At 39.6% G+C, this 25,003-nt stretch overlaps 2 protein-coding genes across 2 annotated transcripts in view; both read left to right on the forward strand.

The window, feature by feature from the left end:
* The first annotated feature begins 418 nt into the window (after positions 1 to 418).
* LOC105919420 (coiled-coil domain-containing protein 85C-A-like) lies at positions 419 to 14,936 on the forward strand. Its single transcript, XM_036150918.1, has 5 exons — positions 419 to 1,317; positions 11,844 to 11,923; positions 14,098 to 14,190; positions 14,276 to 14,374; positions 14,649 to 14,936. Exons 1-5 carry the CDS (start codon positions 678 to 680, stop codon positions 14,739 to 14,741), a joined length of 1,005 nt encoding a protein of 334 aa, XP_036006811.1. The 5' UTR covers positions 419 to 677; the 3' UTR covers positions 14,742 to 14,936.
* A 6,705-nt stretch (positions 14,937 to 21,641) lies between these two features.
* The window catches only part of LOC105919028 (glutamyl aminopeptidase), a 21,936-nt gene continuing 18,574 nt past the window's right edge, over positions 21,642 to 25,003 (forward strand). Inside the window, exons 1-4 of the mRNA XM_036150869.1 lie at positions 21,642 to 22,399; positions 22,859 to 23,000; positions 24,204 to 24,338; positions 24,442 to 24,562. Of these exons, the coding sequence (XP_036006762.1) occupies positions 21,750 to 22,399; positions 22,859 to 23,000; positions 24,204 to 24,338; positions 24,442 to 24,562 (1,048 nt within the window). The 5' untranslated portion in view covers positions 21,642 to 21,749. The remainder of the gene's footprint in view (positions 22,400 to 22,858; positions 23,001 to 24,203; positions 24,339 to 24,441; positions 24,563 to 25,003) is intronic.

The raw sequence follows: 25,003 nt of genomic DNA on the forward strand, positions 1-25,003 counted from the left end.
TGAAATTGTTGAAAGACCATGCATTAGTCGTTTTGTGAACACTGATGTCACAATAATAATAAATGATAAATAAATCAAGATTTTTTTTATTTAAACATTTTAAAATGAGATATTTGAATATTGCTCACTGCTCATATGCCTACATGTAGTTGTGTAAGTTAGTAAATAGTAAATTACATTACAGAAATCCCCTCGATTATGTCTGATGTTATTGACCGGAGGACAGCACGGGTAAGGGGGGGGGGGGGGGCTTTGAGGTATAGTGCCCAGGGGCACCACATTATCTTAATACGGGCCTGTCGGCGCCTGCCCACAATGCCAAAGGCACCAAAAGCTGGTTCAGTGACCATGATGATGCTGAGCTTGATTTATCACGGTGTAGTAACGTGGTCTGGCCTGCAGGGGGCGCCGTTTCCGCTCATTGCTCTGCGTGTTTCTGCGCGTTTCCAGTTCAGCCCCACTCTCTGTGTCTCCGCTACTTCGGCAACAACAAACTCTGATCCGGGATGTTGGGAACTCTCTGAAGCTTTCGCTCTGCATAAACAGCAGCACGTCCCCTGGTTCTGGTTCTGGTTCTGGTTCTGGTTCTGGTTCTGTAGCGCAGGATGGATCCGGGTCTTGTTAGATCCTGTTAGGGATCTCTGCGCTCTCCGGGACTCGCCGCAGCCGTCTTGGACATGGAGGACCTGGTCCGGCTCTCCGACCAGGACCTGCAGAGGTTCGGTAAGGAGGACCTGGTCCGGACCCTCAGGACCCTGCAGAGCCGCAACACGGAGCTGATGCTGGAGCACGGGAGGCTGATGAAGGAGGTGAACCGGAGCCTGCAGGTCCACCTCCAGGAGATCCGCAGCCTGAAGGAGGCGAACCAGAAGCTGCAGGAGGACAACCGGGAGCTGCGGGAGCTCTGCTGCTTCCTGGACGACGACCGGCAGAAGGACCGGAAGGTGTCCCGGGAGTGGCAGCGCTTCGGCCGCTACACGGCCGGCGTGCTGTGGAGGGAGCTGGGGCTGTACCAGCAGAAGCTGACCGAGCTGGAGGCCGGGCAGGAGGCGCTGAGGGCGGAGAACGCCGAGCTGAAGGAGATCGTCCTCATGCTGGACGAGGAGAGGAACGGAGCCGGCTCCCGGAGCTCCATCGACAGCCAGTCCAGCTTGGGCCACCTGGGCGGGCCGGTGCCGCCCCGGGACGGAGGGGACGGGAGCAGCGGGGGGAGTCCGGACCACCATGCCCCCTACCTGAAGGGCTGCGGGGGGAAGACGGGCCCTCTGAGGAGGTCCACGGACGACCTGTCGGAGCACAGAGGTTCTGGAGCCAGTGGTGAGCTCACATCTAATAGATACATTAATTGTGATTACAGATGCTGGTGTGGGATTTCTCATAAGATCAATAAAAAATAATTTTTTTCACACTAAAAATTATATTTTATGACCACATCACTGGCCAAGCAAGCTGTTGTCCAGCAGACAGCCATGGTGACCCTCCACAAAGGAGATAAGGTGCAAAGGTGAACCGCTAAAGGCATAGAGTGCTGTATCCAAGCGTAAAGGAAAAGTTGAGTGGAAGGAAAACCTGTGATTGCGAAGGCATGCAAGCTCCATGGAGAGCAAAGTCCCTTCAAGAGAGCAGATTCTGGGATCTCCGCTGTTAGCTGGTCCGGTCTGAGCCACCCCAGTGGGCCAGTACCTCGGTCCATCATCGTTTGCTGTTGGTGGGTAAATTCAGACTGGAACAGAGAAACAAAAATTACTGCTGCTATACTTAGAATGTAAAACATGATCACAAAACCACCCAGCCTTGTTAAATCGCCTGCTGACCCCTCAGTCATTCTTAAAATATACGTGGCAGAGTGATTCGCTACAATGAATTTGATTATTTCTATATGATTTAGTTTCCCTCTGCTGCTATAAAACCCTGAATTTATCCAGGTTTATCAGTTCATAACAACGGAGGTGCAGAAGGCAGCGCTTTAATCAGGTATGGGAGAGAAGACCTGCTCAAACGTTCAGCTGGTATCAAACAGAATTTAAATTTTGGACACTGATACCGGTTATCGCCTTTTGGACTTGCCACTGTAAATGTGGGAGCCAGCAAACTGCATGTGGCTTTGCATGGATGACAAAACCAGCATTATGCGCCGGGCGTTTAATCGTCAGTGCCAGGGCTGTAAAATACAGCGCACGTTTCTGGTTATCGCAATAACACAGCGCAGTATGGACTGCAGCAAATGGTATCTGGTGATTTAAACACCACGCATTTGGGTGAAATTAGTTGTTTAATGCGGCAAAAACCGTTTTAGAAGGTGGTAAGTTGGTAAAGCCATTAAGAAACAATGACTACAGTTGGGTTTTTTTAATTACCAAAACAGCAGACGTTTCAATATTTTCTTGTTTATTTGAAGCAAGTCATATTATCATGACATAGCTTCACCAATATGAATGTATATTGCATGTTTTTTCTAATGTTATGCAGCCCTATTTGGTGCATCTGGTTCAAATATATTAGAATATGATAAAAATGTGATACATTTTAGAAATGCAGTTCCAAAAAGGCTGCATTGATGCAGGGATTCATGCAAAAATGCATATGATGTGGAGTGCATACTGTTCAGTCCATGGAGCTACTTCTCAGTAGGGCCACTTTTCTGTATTAAAAATCCATTGTTGGTCTAAAGTCACATTGGAACTAATGGCATTTTGCAATTTTATTAACTGTAGTTTATAATTATCTAAAATATCAGAGGTAAACCCTTAAAACATTCCAGGTAATGACAGAGCCAGAATCTATATTTCTAGTCTCTCGGCACAGATGGTTTCTGCCACCCAGCTCGATCTTCCCCTGTCTGGCCCGGGTCGGCACAGATGGTCCCGGAGTGATTACCTCGTCAGGTCTAATGAGGATTTAGCACCTTAGCTGTGACAACACGAGACAGAGCACAGATGGAGGATCAGTCGCCATCGAGATGCAAGTCAGGAGTTTTCTTACTTCGGCTGAGATACTGGCAATTCGCAGAGCGTGTTTACTGTAGAGCTTAGGAGCTTAGACAGGAAACGTGCTCCTGACCAGAGGCTACATCTTGTCTGGGTACAGAATGACCGTCACCAGCTCCTTCTTTAGCATCCAACCCCATAAACACGCTTTCAAGGACATTATTTGACAGACTTTACGTCAACTTCTTAACAGATCCAGGCTCTCTTTTAAATCCTCTGATTTATAGTTTCAACTTTTATGTGACATGGTAGGAAAAGTCGTTGGTCACACTATGAGAACATCTCGGTTTTGTAGGGCCAGACCTAAACAAGCTTTCTTGATCCGAACAAGTTGCAAATGTTTGGTTAGAAGAGAAACTCTGCATGGTGAAAAATGAGGCTGTGATCATTTTTTTTCTGGATGGCTCAGGGCTCGTTGATGCCTGATGATACCTGGCAGATAGATATATTTGGTGAAAAAGTTTGAAACAACTTCCTAAAGTTTAGGTTCTATGCAGAATCCACTTTGTTGGTGGAAGATTAAAGCTGATGATTTGTTTTTGTGGCTGTTTGTTAGGGATACAATTTTCAACAAAGCCCCTCCTGCCTGACACAAGCCACACCCTTTTCCCTCTCTGCTGCATTTTAGCTTTAGCTCTAAGCAGCGGTGGTCGCACTAATCAAATAAATAAGTGTGGAGCTAACCTTTCTTTCATTGCATTATCGTTCACAATAACTTTAGAAACTGTTTGCCATCCAGTTAGCATTCACTTTATTAGGTTTCTATACCTTTTAAGTAGGGTTGCGCCTTCATCAGAAGCTTTTGGATCGCCGCGTCGCTCGGCGGGACTCTTTTATCTTTCAAACACTTACATACAAAACACCGGCCGTCATAATGCCTACCCTATGGCAATCCTCGAGAGACAGTTAACCAGCATGCTATGAATGGGAAAACATGTTTCTATACAGTAATGATTACACCAATTTTCTGTGTGCTTTTTAATTATATATAATGGAATTATATAAAATATATATATTGTTGATATTAGTTATGTAACAACAATAAGTAACCCAAAAAGTCACAAGTTATTGCACATATGTTAAAAAGGCTGATGTCAGAGAGGAAAAGGGACCTCCAGAAATGCTCAGCACTGTGTTCCAGGCTTCCAGCAGTGTTGCCACGTCCACTTTATGAGCAACTTTGGGCTTGTTTATTTAAACTGTTTACAAGGTAAAGTTAATAGAGCTGGTTGCTTGTTTCTCTTGCAAGAACTGGCAACACTTATTTCCATTCCACTCACACTTTTCTTTTTAAACGCAGCTGCCTGGCCACAGAGGGGTCGAATATTCCTCTCAAATACTTCGCCTGCAATGTAAAAGTTAAAGTTTATAAGTAATTTAGTCGGAACTAAAACCCCTATCCCATGAAACATGCAGCGCCGTGCACGTTTGTGATGTGCAGTGTGTGTGTGTGCAGCATCTTTTGTCTGAATATGTGTGACACAGACTGACAACCGTTGGTTACCGGTTAGCGACTAGTGTTAGCTTCCTCAAATTTCCTCATTTATCATCGGTTTACCGGAACTAGTTTGTGAAACTAACTTTTTAGTTGGCTCTGCCCACCACTGACTCTAATGGCCTCCCACTAGACCAGGGGTGTCAAACTCATTTTGGTTTAGGGGCCGCATACAGCTTAATCTGATATCAAGAGGGCCACACGAGTAAACTCATTGCAAGATTAAATAAAACTAATAAAAGTGAACTTGTTGTTGATTTTTATATTAAATGTATTTCACTTTTGCACAATATATTATGAATAACCTCAGCGTTTTTAAGAAAAGTATGTGCAATTTCAACAATACTTTTACTCAGTTAAACATTTACTTGTGCATTATGCATAAGAACTGATCACAGTGATTATACAATGTTGCAAAACATTTATTCAAATTTTTTGGAACTTAAAAACACTATCCTGCATGACAAAATACATCAAACAGATAAAAATTAAGAAATTATTTAAAATCAATATTCCACATCTGAAGCTCAGTGCTACCATCTGCTGATTAAAACACAGCGCCCCTCGTGGACAATATAGGAACTGCAGATTTTCAATTAAACAAAGTACATGTTTTTTTCAATAATTGTTTTATCATTATCTTCCTTTTATCTCCAGTTTCTTTTACATTTTCTTTTTTTCTTCTTGTTCTTCCTTTCCTTTCTTACTTTCGCATTGTAGTGTCCATATCATTTGAGATATTCCCCGCATGAATCATAAAACTATTCACATTCATAAATCAAGCAGAGCACTGTGGCAAAAGCAGTACTGCTCCACTTGTGAAAGTCAAATCTGATGAGCTCTTTTTGGCATTAAGACAAGTTCATTCTTTTTGCCACATTGCCAGACAGGACACTGAAAAAAAATAATATTTTTTTTGTTGTTGAATTATGATAATGCATTTAGCCACCAGGCCGATCTAAATTGTTCGGCGGGCCGAAACCGGCCCGCGGGCCGTATATTTGACACCCCTGTACTAGAGAATCAAACATGAAATGATGTCTCAGGTTATAAACCAGTGTTGTCGGATTTTGAAGATTATGAAGTGAGTGCACGTTCTGCACTGTTGCTCAATTTTGCATTTGAAGAAGCTTTGTAATTTCTGGAAATGTTCCACAAAACTGTCAATTAGGATCAACGCTACTGTGAAACAGAAAGAGATTATTTTGCGTTGTAAAATTTGTCAAGTCTCACAGGGATTTGTTGAGCCAGAGTTACTTGGTGATAATTCCCCACATTCCAGAGCACACAGATCCCCAGAAGCTCTGTGGGAGAAAAAAAAAATCTCTGATGGCGGAATGATAAAGAGGCATTGTTTTATCCAACATGACTGGAGAAAATCCACCTGCTGGGATGAGCCTGGTGAGATAGTTAAGTAGGCCAAATGAGCAATTAACCCTGAGGAATATGAACAGAGAACAGATGCATCATTGTGTGAGTCTGTATTGTGCACATGCAGCATTTTGTGTGAGACTTTATGGGTGTTTTTTTTTTGTTTTGTTTTTTTGCTGAGGATGAGTTTCTTCTGCTCGCTCAGTTTTCTACTCCATGCCCGAGTTTCCTACAGCACCAGCAAGAATGCGAAGGGTTTCATTTAAAGGCGATTTATCTTCTTTTAACATTCCCATTCTGAAGTATTTACAGGCTCTACCGCTAGAAAAGCGTTTCCTTTTTATTCTCATAACTCAGGAGGAGTGAAATAGTATGTAAATGCAACGTATGCAGAGCAGCGTTATTTGACTTCTGAACCACTCAGACAGAGCTCCACAGATAAACTTAATTGAATTGATCAGAATTCAGTTATACAATATTCAACGTTTATTAGGTCTATTCAATTAATTTAATTTAGTTCAGTTCAATTTAAAATAATTGAAATGATCTCAGTTAATTTCAATCATATCCAATTCTGTTTCAGTTTAGTTCAATTCACTCAAATTTTATTCAAATTCAGTTCAGTTGAATTTATCCACTTACATATTTCAATTCACTTCTCTTAATTCGGTTGAGCTCCATTCAGTTCAATCATATTTAATTGGGATTTTGTTCAGTTTGGTAGTTTCTGTCAAACTGAATTTGGTTTAGTTAAATTTTGTTAATCTAAATCTATTCAATACACCTCAATTTAGTTCAGCTAAAAATGGTTTCTTTCCTTTTTTTCTATTTCAGATCAGTTGAGTCAAATCATTCGGTTCGGTGAAATGCAATTCGTTCGTTTCCATTTAATCCAGTTCAATTAATTTTGTTGTATTTCAGTTCAGTAGTTTAAATACAGTGCATTTAGTTGATTTCAGTTTAATTAAATGTATTTGTTTCATTTCAGGTTAATTCAGTACAAAAATATTTTTTTCCAATGTTGGTGCATTCAGTACAGTTTACTTAATTTCAGATAAATTGAGTTGCAATTTATTTAGCTCAGTTTATCAAAATGCAGTTTAGCTAAATTAAAGTTGGGTCAGCTCAGTTTGGTTCAGTTTATTTCTCATCACAAATGTCAAAGCAAAATGCTTTAACAAGACAACCAGGCCCATTTCAGTCCAGTTATGAAACAGAAAATCAGCTGTTTATAGAGCACCAGTTAATACAGAATCGTCTCGGAGAATCCAATCACAAGCATGTTTAATATGCGAAGGACGGGTCCTGGTCAAAAATTACACCCAGCTACTTTACATGTGTGCTGGATGCTAAATCAATGTCTTCCAGAGTAATTGGGTCTCTTTGTCTCCTTTAAGACGTAAGGAAGAGACTAAAATAGGGATGTAGATCAGTCTATTAGAAACTCCTGAGTAGATTTTTGTGTTCAATGCTTAAAGTCACTCCAGCCTTATTCATCCATCCTCAGTTTTGCTGCTGTTAAATGCAGCTGAACATGGTACACCCTTAACGGGACTCTGAACCAGAACCTCTCCTCCTTTCCCAGCGATGTGGTGGTATTTGCTCCCAGTTGGCCTCATTCCCCGACACATTTGTGTTTGTGCTCCTTGTGCCCGGAGACCATCTGTCTCACTGCATTATGTGGCAGACAATAAGGGGGGGGGGGGGGGGGGGGCTTCTTTTCAAAGACTGGCTGTGCAAAGCTTCCCATAACCTCCCCCCCCCCTTCACGATCCTCTCTGTCCCATCCTCTGTGGGCCCGTCGGGGTGAGAGGTTGTCCTCCCCCAGCGAGCCTAAGATTGTAATGGGGGCCCCACCTCAGCTGACGTCTGCTTTAACAGTTCAGATGCAGAGCAGTGAACTACCAGAACCAGAAACGCCCATGCACACAGGTTGTTTTAGCTAAAAGCGGGGGTTGAATTGGATTTTATGGGGGAGTTGGGGGGGGGGGGTTGTCTGGTGAGGTCAGTGCAAAGGAGTGCAGCTTGAGAACGTCCAACAGGACCAGAGGATAGTTCTTAAGGGGGAAATCCTAAAGTTCATAGGAGTTCCTGGAAACGGTTTCAGCAGGACAACTTTTTCTTTTATTGTAGGAAATAACTGAGTCGTCTGCAAACAGACGCATCTCATCACCCGGCGTTTTTCCTTCGATATGGATTTAAGTCTGCCGGCTCAAACACTTGTTGCTGTGTCGTTAAAAAATGTATTGTCCAGGGAATGGTTGCTGGTCGGGTTACGTGAGCAGTTGACAAAGGAAAAAAAAATCTGCACCCAAACCTGTTTGGTAAAAAAAACAACAACACACACACAAAGCTGATGATGAGGGAAAAGGGAAGAGAGAGCTGGGTTCTTTGTAAAGCGTTTTTTACTGTTACCCTGGGTTAGATTTGAGATTTAACTGATACAAATCAAAGATTTAATGTCATCTGTTGTTTTTTAGTGACACTGCTCCTAATGAGTTATTATCAGTGGCAATTTATATTTTTTAGTGTTTTATGGTTACATTTTTACTTAAAAGTTTGCAATATTTTATTCCGTTGTCATCAGTTAATTGCCACATTGCTCAGAGCCCAAGTCCATCAGTTAATCAGCCCATAACACTCTCCAGTGTTTAGGATCAGGCATTAACAAATGAGTAAAAACATTTGTTTTATCGATTAGGGGAAATTAAAGTTGTACTTAAACTGAAGTTGTAAGTTCAAGGTATTATTAGCTGATCAGAGGTTTAACTTCACCCCACAGCCTAAACACCAGCGTTCTCTGCGTAGTTCAAGCTTCTAAATACCTGCCTTAAGTGTAAGTAAATGTTTGGAGGAAAGAAAGAGTTTAATTTTAAAAGAAGGAACATCTTTCAGGCCGAGCAGCTTCTGATGCTAGAAAACATTAACAACAACAATGCCCAAAGTACAAAAAGAAAAATGCCTAACTTGTGGTCTGGTTCTTGTTGTGTCACCTCACCTCTCAATGAACCGGGCTGGGTTTTATGTGTAGCAATGCACGTTTAATAATAAAATATTTAAAATTAAGGCTAAATTAAAGCACTTATGATGTGAAAAGAAGTCCTTGACTAGCTTTTATGGGCATTAAAGATATAGCTCGGACCTTAACTAGTCTCCAAATAAATCAAATAAGATCAGAACCTGGACAAAAAAATTATTACTTTTTTTGTAGTCATTCCATGGGAAAAAAAAGAGAGAAATTAACAGAAACAAATGAATACTTTGTCCAAACTTTGATGCACAAAATCTGTAACTAATCGTTCAAGAGCACCTGGAGCTTTAGTTAAACTTAAGAGGAATCAACGACTGTCGTGTTACAGTGATAGCAGTATGTCTCTGTTGCTTTTAAGGGAATGTGGTGCAGGTAAAATACGAAGCTGCGCTTTTTATAAGGAGACACATTGGCACCAAGGTAAGACAGACAGGAAGGTTAACTAGGTCTGTGCTGACCGTCTGTAATTGAAGGATGCCCTGTGTTTTATTTCGTCAGCACTGTCTGGTCTTGTGTTTGTGTGTGAGGTCAGCAGTTTTTTCGCAGCAGTGACTTTGACTACATCTCCCGGCACGTTACTCATAGCTGTGATTGTATACTAGGGGATCAAATTCACAACCTGAGGATGCTCCAACCTCGTCTGCTCATTGAACCCGAAACTGTTCTGCTTCTGGTTGTATAAGTTGAATAAAACCTCAGCAGAGGAACAATACGAGTGTTTTTTTTTTCTATTTGTTTCAGCAGATTCAGATACTGAGCTAAGCTCCTCACTTTATTTTTTTCTCCCTGTCATGCTAAATAGATAAAAAGAGATTTATGAAAGTCTGTTAGCAGGACAAGAATTTGAACTATGGCATCAAGTTACACACATTGGGTGTGGAACCATGTCGTGTTTTCCTCGATAAATCTGAAGTTTCAGCACACGTCTGTACTCACAACAGCTTAAAACAATTTCTTGTTCCCGTCGGGGAAAAGGTTCCTCTGCGGCGTGGCTGATGGTCAGACCGGGCCGTGATTAGAAATGATGTTGAAATTTTGAATTCGTAATGAAGCTGCATCAACACAATGCACAGAAGGAAAATGATCCCACGCATTTTGATGTAAGGAGATTATGATTTCAGCAACTTTTCAAGAGGAAACAGAAGGCCGACCTTTGTTTTTTTTTTCTAGGCCTCGTCTCAATGCATTAAAAAAAGGACACATTTTGTTGTCTTATGTGAAAGGCCAACACAAAGTAACACGAGAATTTTACCTATAAGTTTACCAATTAGATTTATCTCTAGATTTATCAATCTATATTCAGCCCCCTGGGTCCACACTACCAAAATGTAGTCCTACGGTCTTTTGGGTGTCTGCCACTCTTCGGTCAATGCCAGATTTTTAGAGCGCACAACTAATATTTGTTCATGTCAACAGATTTTCAGACCTTAGCTGTGGATCTCTGCAGCTCCTCCAGATCCATCATAAATACATATGCACGTCACTCTTTTCAGAGTTTACTTTGTAAAAAAAAAAAAGTTTAAAAAGCATGAATCTTTTTGTTTTTGTTTCACTATTATGCTCTAGGTTTTGTTGATATATCCCCTAAAATGCCAATAAACACATCACAGTTTGTGGATGTCGCATGGCAAAATATGAAAGAGGATATAAATACTTTGGTAAGCACTCAGGTAACTCTGAGGAGACCATTAGATTCTTAATGGTCCCTGAGGACCCTGAAAAAAAAAATCTCTATCTTGCAGCTAATTTTTAATCTCTTAACTGAGTGTAATGAGGTTCTTAAGCTCTAGTGCAAAGTCATATACGATGTTATTAAGAAAATCCTTTAAATAATGTCAAATGACCATGATGTTTCTGTTTCATTACATCTAAGTTTCACAAGAACTATGATGACATACTATGTCATCATAGTTCTTGTGATGACATACTATGTCATCACAAGAACTATGATGACATAGTATACATTAAAAAAATATTATTATTATCATTAACTATGCTATCTTACAATGCATTGTGCTGTCTTGTTGGATATTACAGTGCTAATGCATTCGATCTAATCATTTCGTAGAGCTTTTATGTGCAAACGGGGGCCTGTTTTCAGTCAAATAGGTGAATAATCAACCCTCTTTTCCTTATTCTTGACTTAATCTATCGGGTCAAACCTGCAGGGACTCATCCTGGAACACCCAAAGTTGTAATTACACTTGACAGGAAGGGATCTACCAGAGTGATATTAGCTATTAACGTGTCAGTCACCTGTTGATAGCTGCGCCCTGCAGCAACACCATCGTATTTGACAGCAATCTGAGATCAAAAAACATCAGCATTGAATTGCATTCTTAATTGCAGAATAAAACAAACGTGTTCAAATTTGCTACAGTAATGTGATTTAACTGTGGGTGAAAGTTCATGACTTAACGCTGGTTTAAAAAACAGGTTTTATTCCCTCATTCACAGACAAACTAAGTGGCTCTGCCCAGTGCCAGAAATTCCTCCCCCGTTGCTGGAAACGTGCTTTGAAATCAGCACGTGCGTTCGAACACTGGGGTTGGGTTTCGTTAAATGCTGTGATTTTGCTCTGGGATTAGTTGGCTTAGCTGGAATCTCTTCTGGAAAAATCAACAATGTGGTTCTCAGCTCTAGGTGCAGATTAATTTGCGTGGGTTGGTACATTTAGAAAGCTTGTATTATGAGAAGAAACTGGCAGAAGAGGAGGCAAGCTGAGCCGAGATCTTTAATTATTTTTATCATCTTTACCAGTTTATTTGACCTTTTCCCTCTCAAGAGAGATATATATGAACAGTTTTCTAAAAACGGAACATAACAAAAAAGTACATTGTTAAGAATAGAATTGTTGTTTCTTTAGGATAAGATAGATTTTAGGAATTTACTCCAAACTATAATTACTAACTGTCCCTGAAACAAGAACTAAAGTAATATTTATGGGTTGTTTTTCTAGATATAGCAGAGTGCTACATCAGAGAGCTGGAGACCAAGGTGAGGATCCTCGAGGATGAAAACAAACTTCTGATGACGCAGGTAACTTCTAACTTTTATTCTTGCCTTCACTTTATTTGACCTTTTTCTGGACACCTCTTTCACAAGGTTTTAATAATAAAGCTTAGTGTCAATAATAATACATTGTTCTAAACACGCATCAATGTGTCATGACCTGTCTTCTATGAAAATAACTTATAATATATCAAATAGGCTATAGGCTGTATAGGTTATTTTTAACCCATTGTAAAGCTCTTTATTGTTGTATATTAATGGTTATATTGGGCCACTTTACATTCTTTCAGGTGTATTTGAGTTTTACTACAAAAATTTCAACACAGACAAATTATTTCTGTCTCAATTCAATAACCAGACTGACATAGCTTCAATTGTACTCTTTATTTCACAAGATATGAACGACACATTTTGGTGAAATAAACAAAATGTTATGCTTAAGATAAAGGTTTTTAAAAACAGGTCCTGTAGCCTAACTTTTTCTCTAACATTTTATGATTTTATAATTTATTTCACCATTAGTATAAACTTATTGCAACTGATATACTTTTCTAAAACACGGTTAGTCTAGATTATCTTAGCATAATAGATGTAAACAGCTATCTTAATTGTTTCTTTAAATTTTGTATCTTAAATCATAAATATTTCAAGAGAGCTATTATGAACCAGCTAACTTCATCATCTGTATGAAATGAACGCAGTCAATTATTTTTTTATTTGCTTTCTGGTTGACAAATTGCCACAATTAGGCCTATATGAGTATAACTTAGCCTGAAGGCGAAAAACAGGCTTACTCGGCTAACAGAATCCTAAACTGTGGACTTGTTTATTCATCCTTAGATGACTTATCTGAAGTTTGAAATATGCTCTTTTTTACCCGCACATTTTACCATCTGTATGTAATTAATGTATTTAAACTATTGTGTAAAATGTTTGGTGAAAAAAGACACTAAAGATGAATAATTTGGGTTAGCTAATTACGACTTGAACCACGGGTGCACACAGCCAACCTCACTGTCAAAGGGAAGCATAAAATGTATAAACTGTGGGTTAGTATTTTTAAATTTAGCAGATTAAATAGCTCCTTTTGAAAATCTGTATGAAATTAAATAAGTTATTTTGATATTCAGCTTGTCTGTACTCTTCCTTTGAACAAAAAGTTACAGGTGGCTAGCTTAGCATTTATGCTAAGCTAACCTATCTTTAGCCAAAAATAAGAAAATTGGACTTGTTTATTTGAATTTAATTGACACAATGAACTAAATTAAAACAAAATAATTAGTCACAATCTTTATGTAAAATACAATTGAGTTTAGTTGTGGTCAACAAACATTTTTAGTTTGTTCTGTTATGTTGCTTTTTTTTGGAAACATCTAAGCCTTATGAGACATATTTTATACAAATATTTTAAGATTTATATCAAGATTTCTAAAGCATGGTAAAAAAGTTAATCTAAACATCTTGGGTGATCTTGGGTAATACTAATTTTGATGTTTAAAGACTTGGAGTATTTGTTGTAGTGTCTAAATGAAAGGATACGTTGTTTTTAAACAGTTCTAGGAAAAAAGTGGTGTGTTTATCTTGGTTAATAGCTAAGTATTATACTCTTAATAAAACAGATTTTACTTTGATTAATGCAAAGCACTCCCAATATTGATTAATCTTACATGGAACCTCCATGGTTGTTAACTGATCACAAAGATAATTTTTGCAATAATCTGGCAGTTTTTCCTGAAGTCTCCCATATTTTTTGCAATTGCTCTGGTTGGAAAGAATTGCAGATACAAAGGCTCCCAGCATCCCAACATTGTTAGCTTTGGATCAACATTTTAAAAGTCTACAGGTCTTCCCATGCAGTTGCCAACTAGGGTGCAAAGATTTCTCCTTTTGTAAAATGTTGTGGAAAAACCTCCAGTTCTTGATGCTGGTCTGGGAAATACCTCAGGCTGTGCTTTGATTTTTTTATTGGAGAACATCACAACGTATTGATGAGACTAATCAGGGCGGGTGACTTTCTCGCCAGTTAATGCAAACACAGCAGGTTTCCTGTTGCATGGTTTCTGCTTGCAAATCCTGGTACATTCTAATTAAAATCATCAAATGTGGCTTTGGTTAAGGATATGCTCGCATTTTCTTTCTCTGTATTTGTTACTTACAGTCTGGTATCTCGTCTTAATTTCTTGTCTCCTTGTCCTCATCAGAACCATCCTCGGACTCCCAGTGGAGAACCGCCCCCACCAGGCTTCTACCTCCCCGTGGGACAGAAACCTGAAGCTGTAGTTCATGCTATGAAGGTAAGCTCTCATGCTTGCACTGCTTGAAGAACTGTTTTTTTTTTTTGTTGTCTTTTGTTCTGTAATTGACCTTAAGTGTGTTTAGGTGCTGGAGGTTCATGAGAAGCTGGACAGTCAGAACTTGAGGGAATACGATGAAGACCTCAATGAGAAGGAGAAAGCCATCGTCAGGGAGATGTGCAACGTAAGGCTCAGAGTTTAGCAGAGCATGAACCCAGATGCAAAAAAAAAAAAAAAATCTGAACATGAACACCTGAAGCAATTAAAGGCTTAAAACATTCAGACATAGCATTGCCTTCGTAAATGGCCAGCAGCTTTGGATCCTGGATTCTTCTCCAGTCTTTAGGAAATAGTTTAATGATTTACCAACTTTTTTTAATGGACTTCCTCCAGATCAGACTTGCTCAGTGGGATTTGCCTCCTGTGGAAATCTGACAGCCTTATGTTCTGCCTTGTAGGTGGTCTGGAGAAAGCTGGGCGACGCTGCCGGCTCAAAGCTCACCGCTCGACAGCAGCTGTCAGGAAACCAGCTCCAAGGACCAGTACAGTAGCAGACACCGCCATCAAACCCAGAGAATAATCCTCAGATGCCAGTACTGGTCTGCAGTAGTGGAAAACGGACACACCTTTTACTACATGAATGCATAAAGTTTCAACAGTCTGCGAAAGGACAAAATACTGAAACTGCTCGCTGATGCCACCATGTGGACTTACACTGTAAATACAGTTTTAAATGTTCAGTTTTATGTAGCAGACTTGCATCCATCTTTTCTAAGACCTGGCTTTGAGGTAACTGACTCAAAACGTCGTCAAGTCATTCTCACGCCTGAATGGATATAGGCCTGTAGTCTCTCGGCAGAGTTCTAGGTGTGCTTTGGGGTCTTCCCTCCATCTCCACCAAAGTAAGCAAGGATCCATCCTGCCTGCCTGTTTCCCCCCCCCACATTGCAAAAAAGGGAACTGAAAGTAGGTAAAATCCTATTTAAATTAGAGTATTTTTCATTGATTTAAGCAGATAAATCAGACTATTTGCCAATTGAATAACATTTTTTGCACTTTAAATAAGAACAATTCATCTACATCATCTTATTTCAAGTGCAGGATGTCTAAATATCTTATTTTAGGGGTAGAAATTCTCATTCCATTGGCAAATACTCTTATTTAGCTGCTCAAATTGAGTAAAAATATACAAATTTTAAGGGAATTTCGCTTAATTTTAGTTCCCTTTTTGCAGTGCAGAAGACGGTCGTCCTCTTCCCACCTATAAGGGAGAGCTTGAAAACCCCTGCGACATGGGAGCTCATTTCAGCCAGTTGTGTCCAGGATCTCATTCTTGTGGTCGTGACCCAAATCTAATTACCATAGCTGAGGGTTGGCTGTAGCTGGAGCAGTGAATCCAAAGCGTCTCTTTGTTGCTCCTCCTTCACCGCGACAGACCGGATCAATGTTTTCATTACTGGAGACAAAGCTCTGATCCATCTACCCGTCTCCGGCTCCATCCTGCCATCACTTTGGAACAGCACACCAATATACACTCACCGGCCACTTTATTAGGTACACCTTAAGCGAACAGCATATGGCGGTAACTCTATGCATTTACCCATTTTAATGTGGCGAAGACCACCTGCTTCAAACTGAACAATGGAATAGAACAATGTATGCAGAATACCATCTTTAAACACGCAACACGTGATTAACAGTCACCCATCCCACCCAGAGAAATAGGGGTGGGTGAGAGAAGAGTTTTTCTTTTCTTTTATAAATTCATTACGTCTCAAATAAGGCCTGCGGTCAATAGGTACTACTTTCAATAAACTAATTTAAGATGTACTTAATAAAGAGGCCGTTGAGTGTACTTTAACATCTCTGCTTGAAAAGTAGCATTTCCAGAGGGAACGTCCCACCTTTATATCTCAGTCAGTGAGGGTCGCGGGTTAAAGACAACAACGGAATCACATCATCAGCAAAACATGAGAAACTGTAGCAGCCCTGCTGCAGCTTTTCCATCCATCTTGGCACACCGTTTGACATCTTCCTGTTGTTTGCTGCTGCATGTTGTTTTTTTTTTTTAACAGCGCTGTCTTCTGCTTATCCTCTAAATATCAATTACCTTTAATTAATGTGCTACATTTGAGGACTGTCAGGATGTTTACTGCTGAAGGAAGCAGTTTGGCTTTAGAGTTATTTTAAGAAGAACCTCTTCTTAGGAAATTCTGTTATAAGGAGCAGAGATAAAGCTGTAATATGTTGTGTGTTTCTGCAGAGCTGATGCTAGATGGTGATACAACAACCTTAGTAGTTGCTGTATACAATCTGAAAACTTACACTGCAAAAAAGGAACTAAAAATAAGTAAAAATTACTTGAAAGTGTGTTTGTCCTTGATTTGAACAGGCAAGGTTAAATGATCTGCCAATGAATTAAGATTTATGTACTTAAAATAGGAACAACTCATCTCCATCATCTTTTTTTATAAGTGCATTATATCTAATTATCTAAGTTCTTGGTTTGAGTCCGAGTTAAGCAGGTTTGCTGTTGCGATGACCTAGATAACTACACAGGTATATGTCTAATTATCTTATTTTAGGGGACAAAATACTCATTCCATTGGCAAATTGTCGTATTTACCTGCTCAAATCAAGGACAAATACACTAATTTCAAGAACATTTTACTTACCTTTAGTTCTCCAGGTAAATGGAAAGGCCTCCCAATAATTCGGTTCTTCACACTGAGATGTCCCCAAATCACCTGGATCTGCCTCAGAACCTCTATTTGCTCAAATATGGAACCAGGTTCCCGAGGAACCTCAGACACAGACGCTTCACCATGATTCTGACTCAACATGCTCCTCATTTTGATGGGAAAACAGAAGATCAGTTCCCCACCAAGTTGTTAATTTGATCCTGCTGGTGACGAGCTGCGTGCGTTCTGTGCTGCGTTCCTGTCAGGAGTAGATTCGCTGCCTTAATGTGGATTTTACAGCACATACGTCCCTTAAATAAATTGGGTTCAGTTGGATTTGAAAGCTGATAGTCAAACGTCTGCAGGATTTCAGCGATGTTTCTGATTAAAAAGATATATAATGCTTTGAAACAGATTTGTTAGTCTGAAACAAACCTTGATTTGTATGCAGACAAAACTGACGTGAGCACGTTTTATTGCACGTGTTGGTGGGAAAACAAAACAAAGACCGTACACATTTAAAACTGCTAGTTTCTGAATGTACTATATGTAGCTGCAGATGTATTTTAGCAAACCTGTATTTCTTGATAGCTGAAAGAAAATGAAAATACTTTTAGATGAATATTAAAGACTTTTTTTGTAAATGTGTGCTGTCTCAGTGGTTTTTATAGGGTCCCCTCTTATTAACAGGTTTGCAGATCAGCATTGACTCCAAACAAAATTGGAAGCGCCACAGTTTGAATAAACATAATAAATAAATAACTATTAAGACATTATGTCACAACTCAAATAAAACTGGAAATCAAAGTATTTATTAAATGAGTGGATGATTATCTGCACAGTCATTTAAATGTGCCTGTGATTAATTACACAAATCTAATATCATGGTGACAGTAAATTATTCTTTGACCCTTGAAACCATAAATATTACCTTTTGCATCAGAGAGAGCAGTGGTAGCACCGCCCACTGACTAATACTTAAATATGACGCATAAAATTCATGATGCAACCGTAAAACAAATGTATATCTATCTATCTATCTATCTATCTATCTATCTATCTATAAGATAATTACTATCATATAGTAGATATGCAACCAATGAAATGTGTGAACGTGTATATATAAGATAATTACGTTCACACATTTCATTGGTTGCATATCTACTATATGATAGTCATTATCTTCCATTCAATCATCTAAGGATATATTTGAGCAATAATTTACTGATTAACTTCCTTTTGAACGTCCATGCAGCCTTCAGGCTTGTGCTTGGAAAGTAGATTAAAATAAAATATGCATACATACTTTTAGGGAAAATAAAACAAAAGATACATGGCTATCAAATAAATGACAGGAACTAAAATTATTTTTCAATTAAATAACCTGTGATAATGGCATTGACCTAAACTTAAGCAGTAGTTTAACATGGATAAAAAAATCTTTTTTATAGTTCTTGTTTTAATATTTTTTTTTTTTTTTTTTGGCAGTTGTAGTCACCCATACTTTTTTGTAATGTAGGGGAGAAAAAAAAAGGAGTGTTCAGGGAAAATTAAAACAAGTCGAGGCTGTTTGTCCCAGAGGATCCAAAAAATAGTGACAGGTAAATTTAAGATGATCTCAATCTGATCCTTGCAAAGCACCACTTAACTGACTGTGGGGAGGTAATCACAGTTTACTATGGAGTTCTCACCTCGGTTATTTACTTTTGGGACCTAATAAGTGAGTAATTACTGAAACTACACCTTATTCAGCCACTTCAGCTTGTGAATGAACTGTCATGATGAATGTTTGGACCACAATGTGCAAACATCAGGTCAAGGATAGGGACGCCATAACATGTGTTATCTATCTCACGCGTCTTATCACCATAAAACTGCAAAAAACTAAGATTGATAACACTCAGAGTCAGATATGAGTCTGTGAAAGTACTTTGTTCCTGAAGCAGAAACCAAATCATAAATTAAAACAAGTTATAATAGAGAAAATGACAATTGCAATCAAATAAGAGAACAGATGTGAAGAAAACAGTTTATCTAAGAGCTAAAAAAAAAAATCAGATATGGGTAGATTTGGACAGACAGGAAGATGGTTTAGGTATCAAATTCCTGTTGACACATTTAAAATCCCCTTCAGTCTATAACCTTCATGTCTCCGTCTCCCAAGTTTTTATCGCATTTCACCAGATTTCTTATTCTGCAGGACTTTTTTTTTTCATCTTACCAGGTCAATTTTAGTTTTGAACCCATGACCTTCATGCTGCAACAGTGCTGCCAACTGCGCTACTGTGCAGCCCTCAAATTTAGATCCAGTAAAACATAGATGTTTTTGTTTGTTTTGATCTGCTTTCATGCCCACAAGCTTATCTCCTCATCTATAGTTAGGGTTGGGGTCCCTCATCAGTAAACGGGTCACAGTTTTCTGTCAAATCAAAACAGAGTGCAGAGTGTACACACCCAAACTCTAACTCATCCCCTCCTTTTCCTGGAGCTGTTATATCTCAGCCCAATTTTTAAAAATATATAAATACATAGTTCCCACTCATCTGAAACGGAAATAATCCATGGCATTAAACTGCCATTTTGTTTGACAAGCCCAGCCCTAGGCAATGCAAGCCAATGCCACCCAATGCTAGCCAATGCCAGGCAATGCTAGCCAATGCCAGCCAATGCTAGGCAATGCTAGCCAATGCTAGCAATGCTAGCCAATGCCAGGCGATGCAAGCAAAAACATATTGATATTCTTGACCAATGTGCAAGAGAACGAAACATCCACAAAATCGTTGCTGTCGGGATCTACCTACCTCCAGTATCTTACTATGACATAGGTAATTACTTAGTGAACATGAAGAGTGCCTGCACAACAGATAACTAGCGCTCAAAATTATAGTATACTAAAGGGACTACTCAGGCAGAGCGAGGGTTTACCATGTGGGGGTTCAGCATAGCATAGCTAAGGTAACCATAACAGAGACACAATAAAATGAACAGATTAGTTACAAGAATAAAAGTGATCGGAGCAGATTATTGCAGTTTTCGACGGTGTTTCCAAGCAAGACTCGCCGATGTTCAGCATTATACTCCTTTGTTTGTGGTCCTTCACATTTTCAGTTTTTTTTTTGGGATGTAGTGAAAACTGCGCTTTGCCTCAGTTTACTTGGTTGGAACATCCTTTCAGCCAACATAAAATAAAAACGGCAAGCTTTGTAAAAAACGATTCGGCCTACCAACATGGTGGTTAGTGACAGAGTGCCCGGATATGTGAAATCACATGAGAGCTATGTATTATGAATTGAAGCCTCTCTTTAACCTCACATATAGTATCTCCAAGATACAGGACAGAATTGACATGTATGGCTACCGAAGGCCGATCTAACCTCAGACAAACAAATATGTTGTAATAGCTCACAGCGATAATAGAGACATTTTTTTAACCTAATTTACCAGAAAGATATGCAAATAAATTTGCAAACAAAATGTTTTTATACTGCCATCGAGCTATCCATAGAAAGAATTTATGGTGAAATTCTGTATTAGTGCAAATTTTGCTTCACACTGCCAATTAAACCCTTTGTGCAAAATTGGAGTCCTGTTAACCGATAATAGCTGACAAAGATTCAGCTTATGCAACCAGAAGTCGCAACATACATACCTCCAAAACACATAAATCTCAGTAGAACTAGCACCAAGCATTACCCATTAGTTCTACAATTAAGGTTACTTTCGTACAGAAGAACATGTGTTAGTTCCCCGTCTAACAACGTTGTCTTTTACATCTTTTATATTTTCCTATACTGCTTTTAGGTTTTTCACCGTCTAAATGCTCGGGATATAATCATTTTTACGGATGTTCTTTAATGAAATTCTTCTGACCGCAATGCGTTCGTAATGTAAAATCCCAGGAATGTCGTCGGAGCTAAAGGCTCTGCATCTCCCGCAGATAAGAGGCCTTTTGCTTCGGGACAAACTGTGATCACCGATTGGTCAGCTACTGGTTTGCCTCTCAGTTTCCTTGTTATAACTTGTGGTTTCACAGAGTTACTGTTATTTGAGGCTTAAATTATTGTCTGATATGGGTTTGTGCCGTAGAGTCATGCTCCCCACTGCTTCCCACTTCCAGGAAAAGGAGGGAATCGCCGTGGCAACCAGTGACTCAGCAGTACATATTCTTTCCTCCTGCTCTATATTGGATCTAATTATTCCTGCTAGATATAAGTCTCGATGAAAAGTACACAATGTTTTTTTCAGGTTTCGTGAAACGTAAAATCTGTATCACTTTTTTTTTTTCCTGTGTATGTGTGTCATCGGAGTCTGTTTTAATTGAGTTTTCCTGTTTGTTTTATCAGGTTAGTTGCGTCATAATCAGAAAAACCGGGAAAAGCAGATTATTTCTGAAGAGTTAATTCCACTCAGCACAATCCAGTCACTGTTTTGGTCTGTAGTTCACACTTTTCTTTTTTGTGTTGACCTCCAAGTACGTGCAACAGCATGTGTCCAAACATCGGGTTGCATTCTCCATCAGCCGGACAGATAGAAGTTTTATCCCCTCCAGGTATGCAGGTTCAAACCATCAGGCTTGTTTATGTAGTTTTGTAATCCAGTTACACAGGCTGTTAAACCTTTAACGGCTGATTTACAGGCAGACTGTAGTTGTTTAACAAAAAGGGGCGTGTTGTAATCATGCAAGACTGAGCAAGTCTCTCAGTGACTGTGGGAGATTCTCTTTTTACTTCTCCTCCTCTTTTCTCTCTCCTCCCCTCAGCACCACAGGGACAAGCTCTGGTTCAGCTTTCGCACAGCTAATCCGAACCCCGCAGGAGCTCTGATTCCGGGTCAAATTCACAGCCCCGTTACCTTTGGAAGTTTGTAGTGAGAGGCAACATGCCAGACAACATGAGCATGGGCTCAGATAGCAAGGAGAAGCGTTACTGCATTCGAGGCAAACATGCAGCCATCATCTGTGCAGCTGTGGTGGTTTGCTCCTTGGCTGTGGGTTTAGGGGTTGGCCTCACTAGAACCACCTCCTCCCCACCAGCCCCCACAGCAGCCCCCACAGCGGCCCCCACAGGAGAACCTACAGAGCCCCCTCCATCGGACAGAGGACCCTGTCTGCCTTCGTCCGACTCCAGTGGGGACTGGAAGAATTTCCGTCTGCCTGACTACGTGAAACCGAACCACTATGACCTTCACCTGGAGCCGGACCTGGACAGCGACACCTACACGGGAACAGTGGACATCCAGGTGGAAGTCAGTAAACCCACCCATCACCTGTGGCTGCACATCAGGGAGACGTTTGTCAGCGCCATGCCCAGGCTGAAGGTGCAGGACAGCCAGGGGGGGCAGAGGGAAGTGGGGGTCAAACGCTGCTTTGAATACAAATCTGAGCAATATGTGGTGGTGGAGGCCGTGGAGGAGCTCCCCATCACCGGCCCAGGAGAGATGTACGTGCTCAGTCTGGACTTCCAGGGCTGGCTCAATGGATCTGTGGTGGGATTCTATCGGGTCATCTACACAGAGGAGGGGGTGACCAAGTAAGACACAATATTTCTGCAGCCAGTGACATCAGACACTTATGCCATTTAAAAGAATCAACGTGTTCAATTACTTCTTCAGATAACATTTAGGGCATTTTAGACTGAGCAATATCAGTGTTATGATGATCAGTTTCTTCCTGTGATCTATGATAGACGTCTTTATCAGCAGTTCTCTAGGCTGTCTGAAGGTCTTTCTACATCTCTTTAGCTGATTTTTCATTCAGTGCGGGTCAAGTCCAAAAATATTTGTGAGGCTACTTATCTGCTAAACTGCTACAGCTGTCCAGTCTTGAAATTGGTTTCTAGATACCAAAATGTCAAAGATAAGATGATTGAAGAGAATTAGAAATAGGACTTTAGCAACTACAAGATAATTCCTAAAGTGCAGAAATCTTGGCATACACTAGACGGCCAGTTGAGGACATGCTGTACATATCTTCTTTATTTTCTCACTAGGAAGATTGCTGCAACAGATCACGAGCCTACAGATGCCCGGAAGTCATTCCCCTGCTTTGACGAACCAAACAAGAAAGCCACCTATAATATCTCCATCACTCATGACAAGAGCTATGGCGCTCTTTCCAACATGCCACCTGAGGTAGGCCTGGATTCTGTAATATGGGACATAAATGGAACTGTTATCACTGGTAGGTCAGACTCTGAAACCCAAAGATACAAGACTGTTTGCAGGAATTGCTTATTTTTATTATCGTTATTATTAATTTCTGCTCAGTTATGATGTATACTGTACGTCGACCACTTTAGCACAGTGTAAAGAGGGCCAAAAATAGGCCTCTTATTGGTCATAAAACTGCTAAACTCCCTGTAACTTAGGTCCAAGCTAGATCCCCAGTTTTGAGTCATTTGCGAAATGAATCAAAACAACTGTTTGATGGAAGACATCAGCCTTCTGCATCTGTCATGATCTTTAGGTGTTGGAGTTTCTGGCTGTCTTCTATATCTCTGTCTTTATCTGCTGTTTATCTTCTGTTGTTGGTTCCATTTTAGTTAATTTGTTGTGATTAGGTTCTTGGTTTATTCTTGTGTTTGTTTTGCATTATCATCTGTTTGATTCCTTTCTCCACACTCCCCTCTGCAGACAAGCTCCCTGGTTTTTATTGCTAATCACTGGTTTCTTCCGTTACACTACATGCCCAATACTGTGACTATTACTTTTTCTACCTGCATTTCCTGCTTTCCATCTGCCACACCATCAGTAAGTTTTTCAAATAAAGTTTTGCTAAACTGCCACAATGCTTATCCCCAGAGCCTCTTTGCAGGTTGGACCAAATCCAAACACACAACACCTCACAGTTTGCTCCTTTTGCACAATGTCTTTGTGCTAAATTGCAATGTCTTTATTATTTGATTTGATTTGATTTTAAGCACACCCAGATTATGTAAGCAGCTTATTATAGTTGGTGTTTAGGTACAAAAGTACTTGGAATATAGGGAGTTTCAAAAGCATAGCACGTATGTACATAGCACATATGTCAATTAATCCTACATCAGTTCTAGCATTGGGTAAAGATCAATGTTTTTGCCATTTTCTTTTAGGAATATATTTTCCACCTCCAACAATGAACAGCTATTTTGCTTTTGCATTAAAGTCCCATCTATTAGGTTTTTAGTTTAAAAAGTATGCATACAATATATTTTGATTATAAAGCCAGGTTTGGTGTTTTGACTATTAAAAGCAACATATTAAATCTTGTGACCTAATTTTTTAACCTGAGGATCTTACTACAAATTCAAGTTGATGTTTAAAACTAACTATCATCATTTTGCTTTGACTTTCCAGGGTCCACCTGAAGAACTGTCTGGGAATAAATTAAAAACGTCCTTCGAGAAATCTGTTCCAATGAGTACCTACTTGGTTTGTTTTGCTGTCCACCAGTTTGGCTTTGTGGAAAGGATCTCTGCCAGTAATATTCCTGTAAGTTTCCTAAAATCCACCACTAACCGTGGATTCATTTAAAACAAATATTGAAACAAATATTGGAAATTTTCAGTCATCATTCTGGTGTTTTCTGTTGCAGCTGAGGATCTACGCCCAGCCCAGCCAGTTAGCGACTGCAGAATACGCAGCGAACACAACAAAGATAATCTTTGACTACTTTGAGGAATATTTCGACATGTCATACTCCATCTCCAAACTGGGTATGCCAGCCGCAAACAATCTAATTGTGTCAACTGTTGATGAAAGCCAATAATACTAATGTAAAATCTGACTTAATTCAATAACACTGGATTCAAATTCAAATCCAATTAAATAGACTTCATTCAAATTTAATTCAAATATACTTTATTGATCCCAAAGGGAAACTCAATAAAATTGTAATCGTACTGAAATTTTACATTAACCAATTCAATCTATCTGTATGTAAAATTCCCATCCAGTCCAGTTTAGTCTAATTCTATGTAATTCAATAACTGCTTTCCAATGAAGTTAAATTCATACCCTATCAAGCAAATGTGCCATTTCTAAAAAAAAAACCAAATAATCGAATGAAATCAATTCATTCCACTTTTATACAACCAAATTTCAGTTGGAAATTGAATACAGAAATCCAATACAGTCAGATTTACTGTCAAATCTGG

Source organism: Fundulus heteroclitus, chromosome 19, assembly GCF_011125445.2.
Source record: "Fundulus heteroclitus isolate FHET01 chromosome 19, MU-UCD_Fhet_4.1, whole genome shotgun sequence".
Classification (NCBI taxonomy): Eukaryota; Metazoa; Chordata; class Actinopteri; order Cyprinodontiformes; family Fundulidae; genus Fundulus; species Fundulus heteroclitus.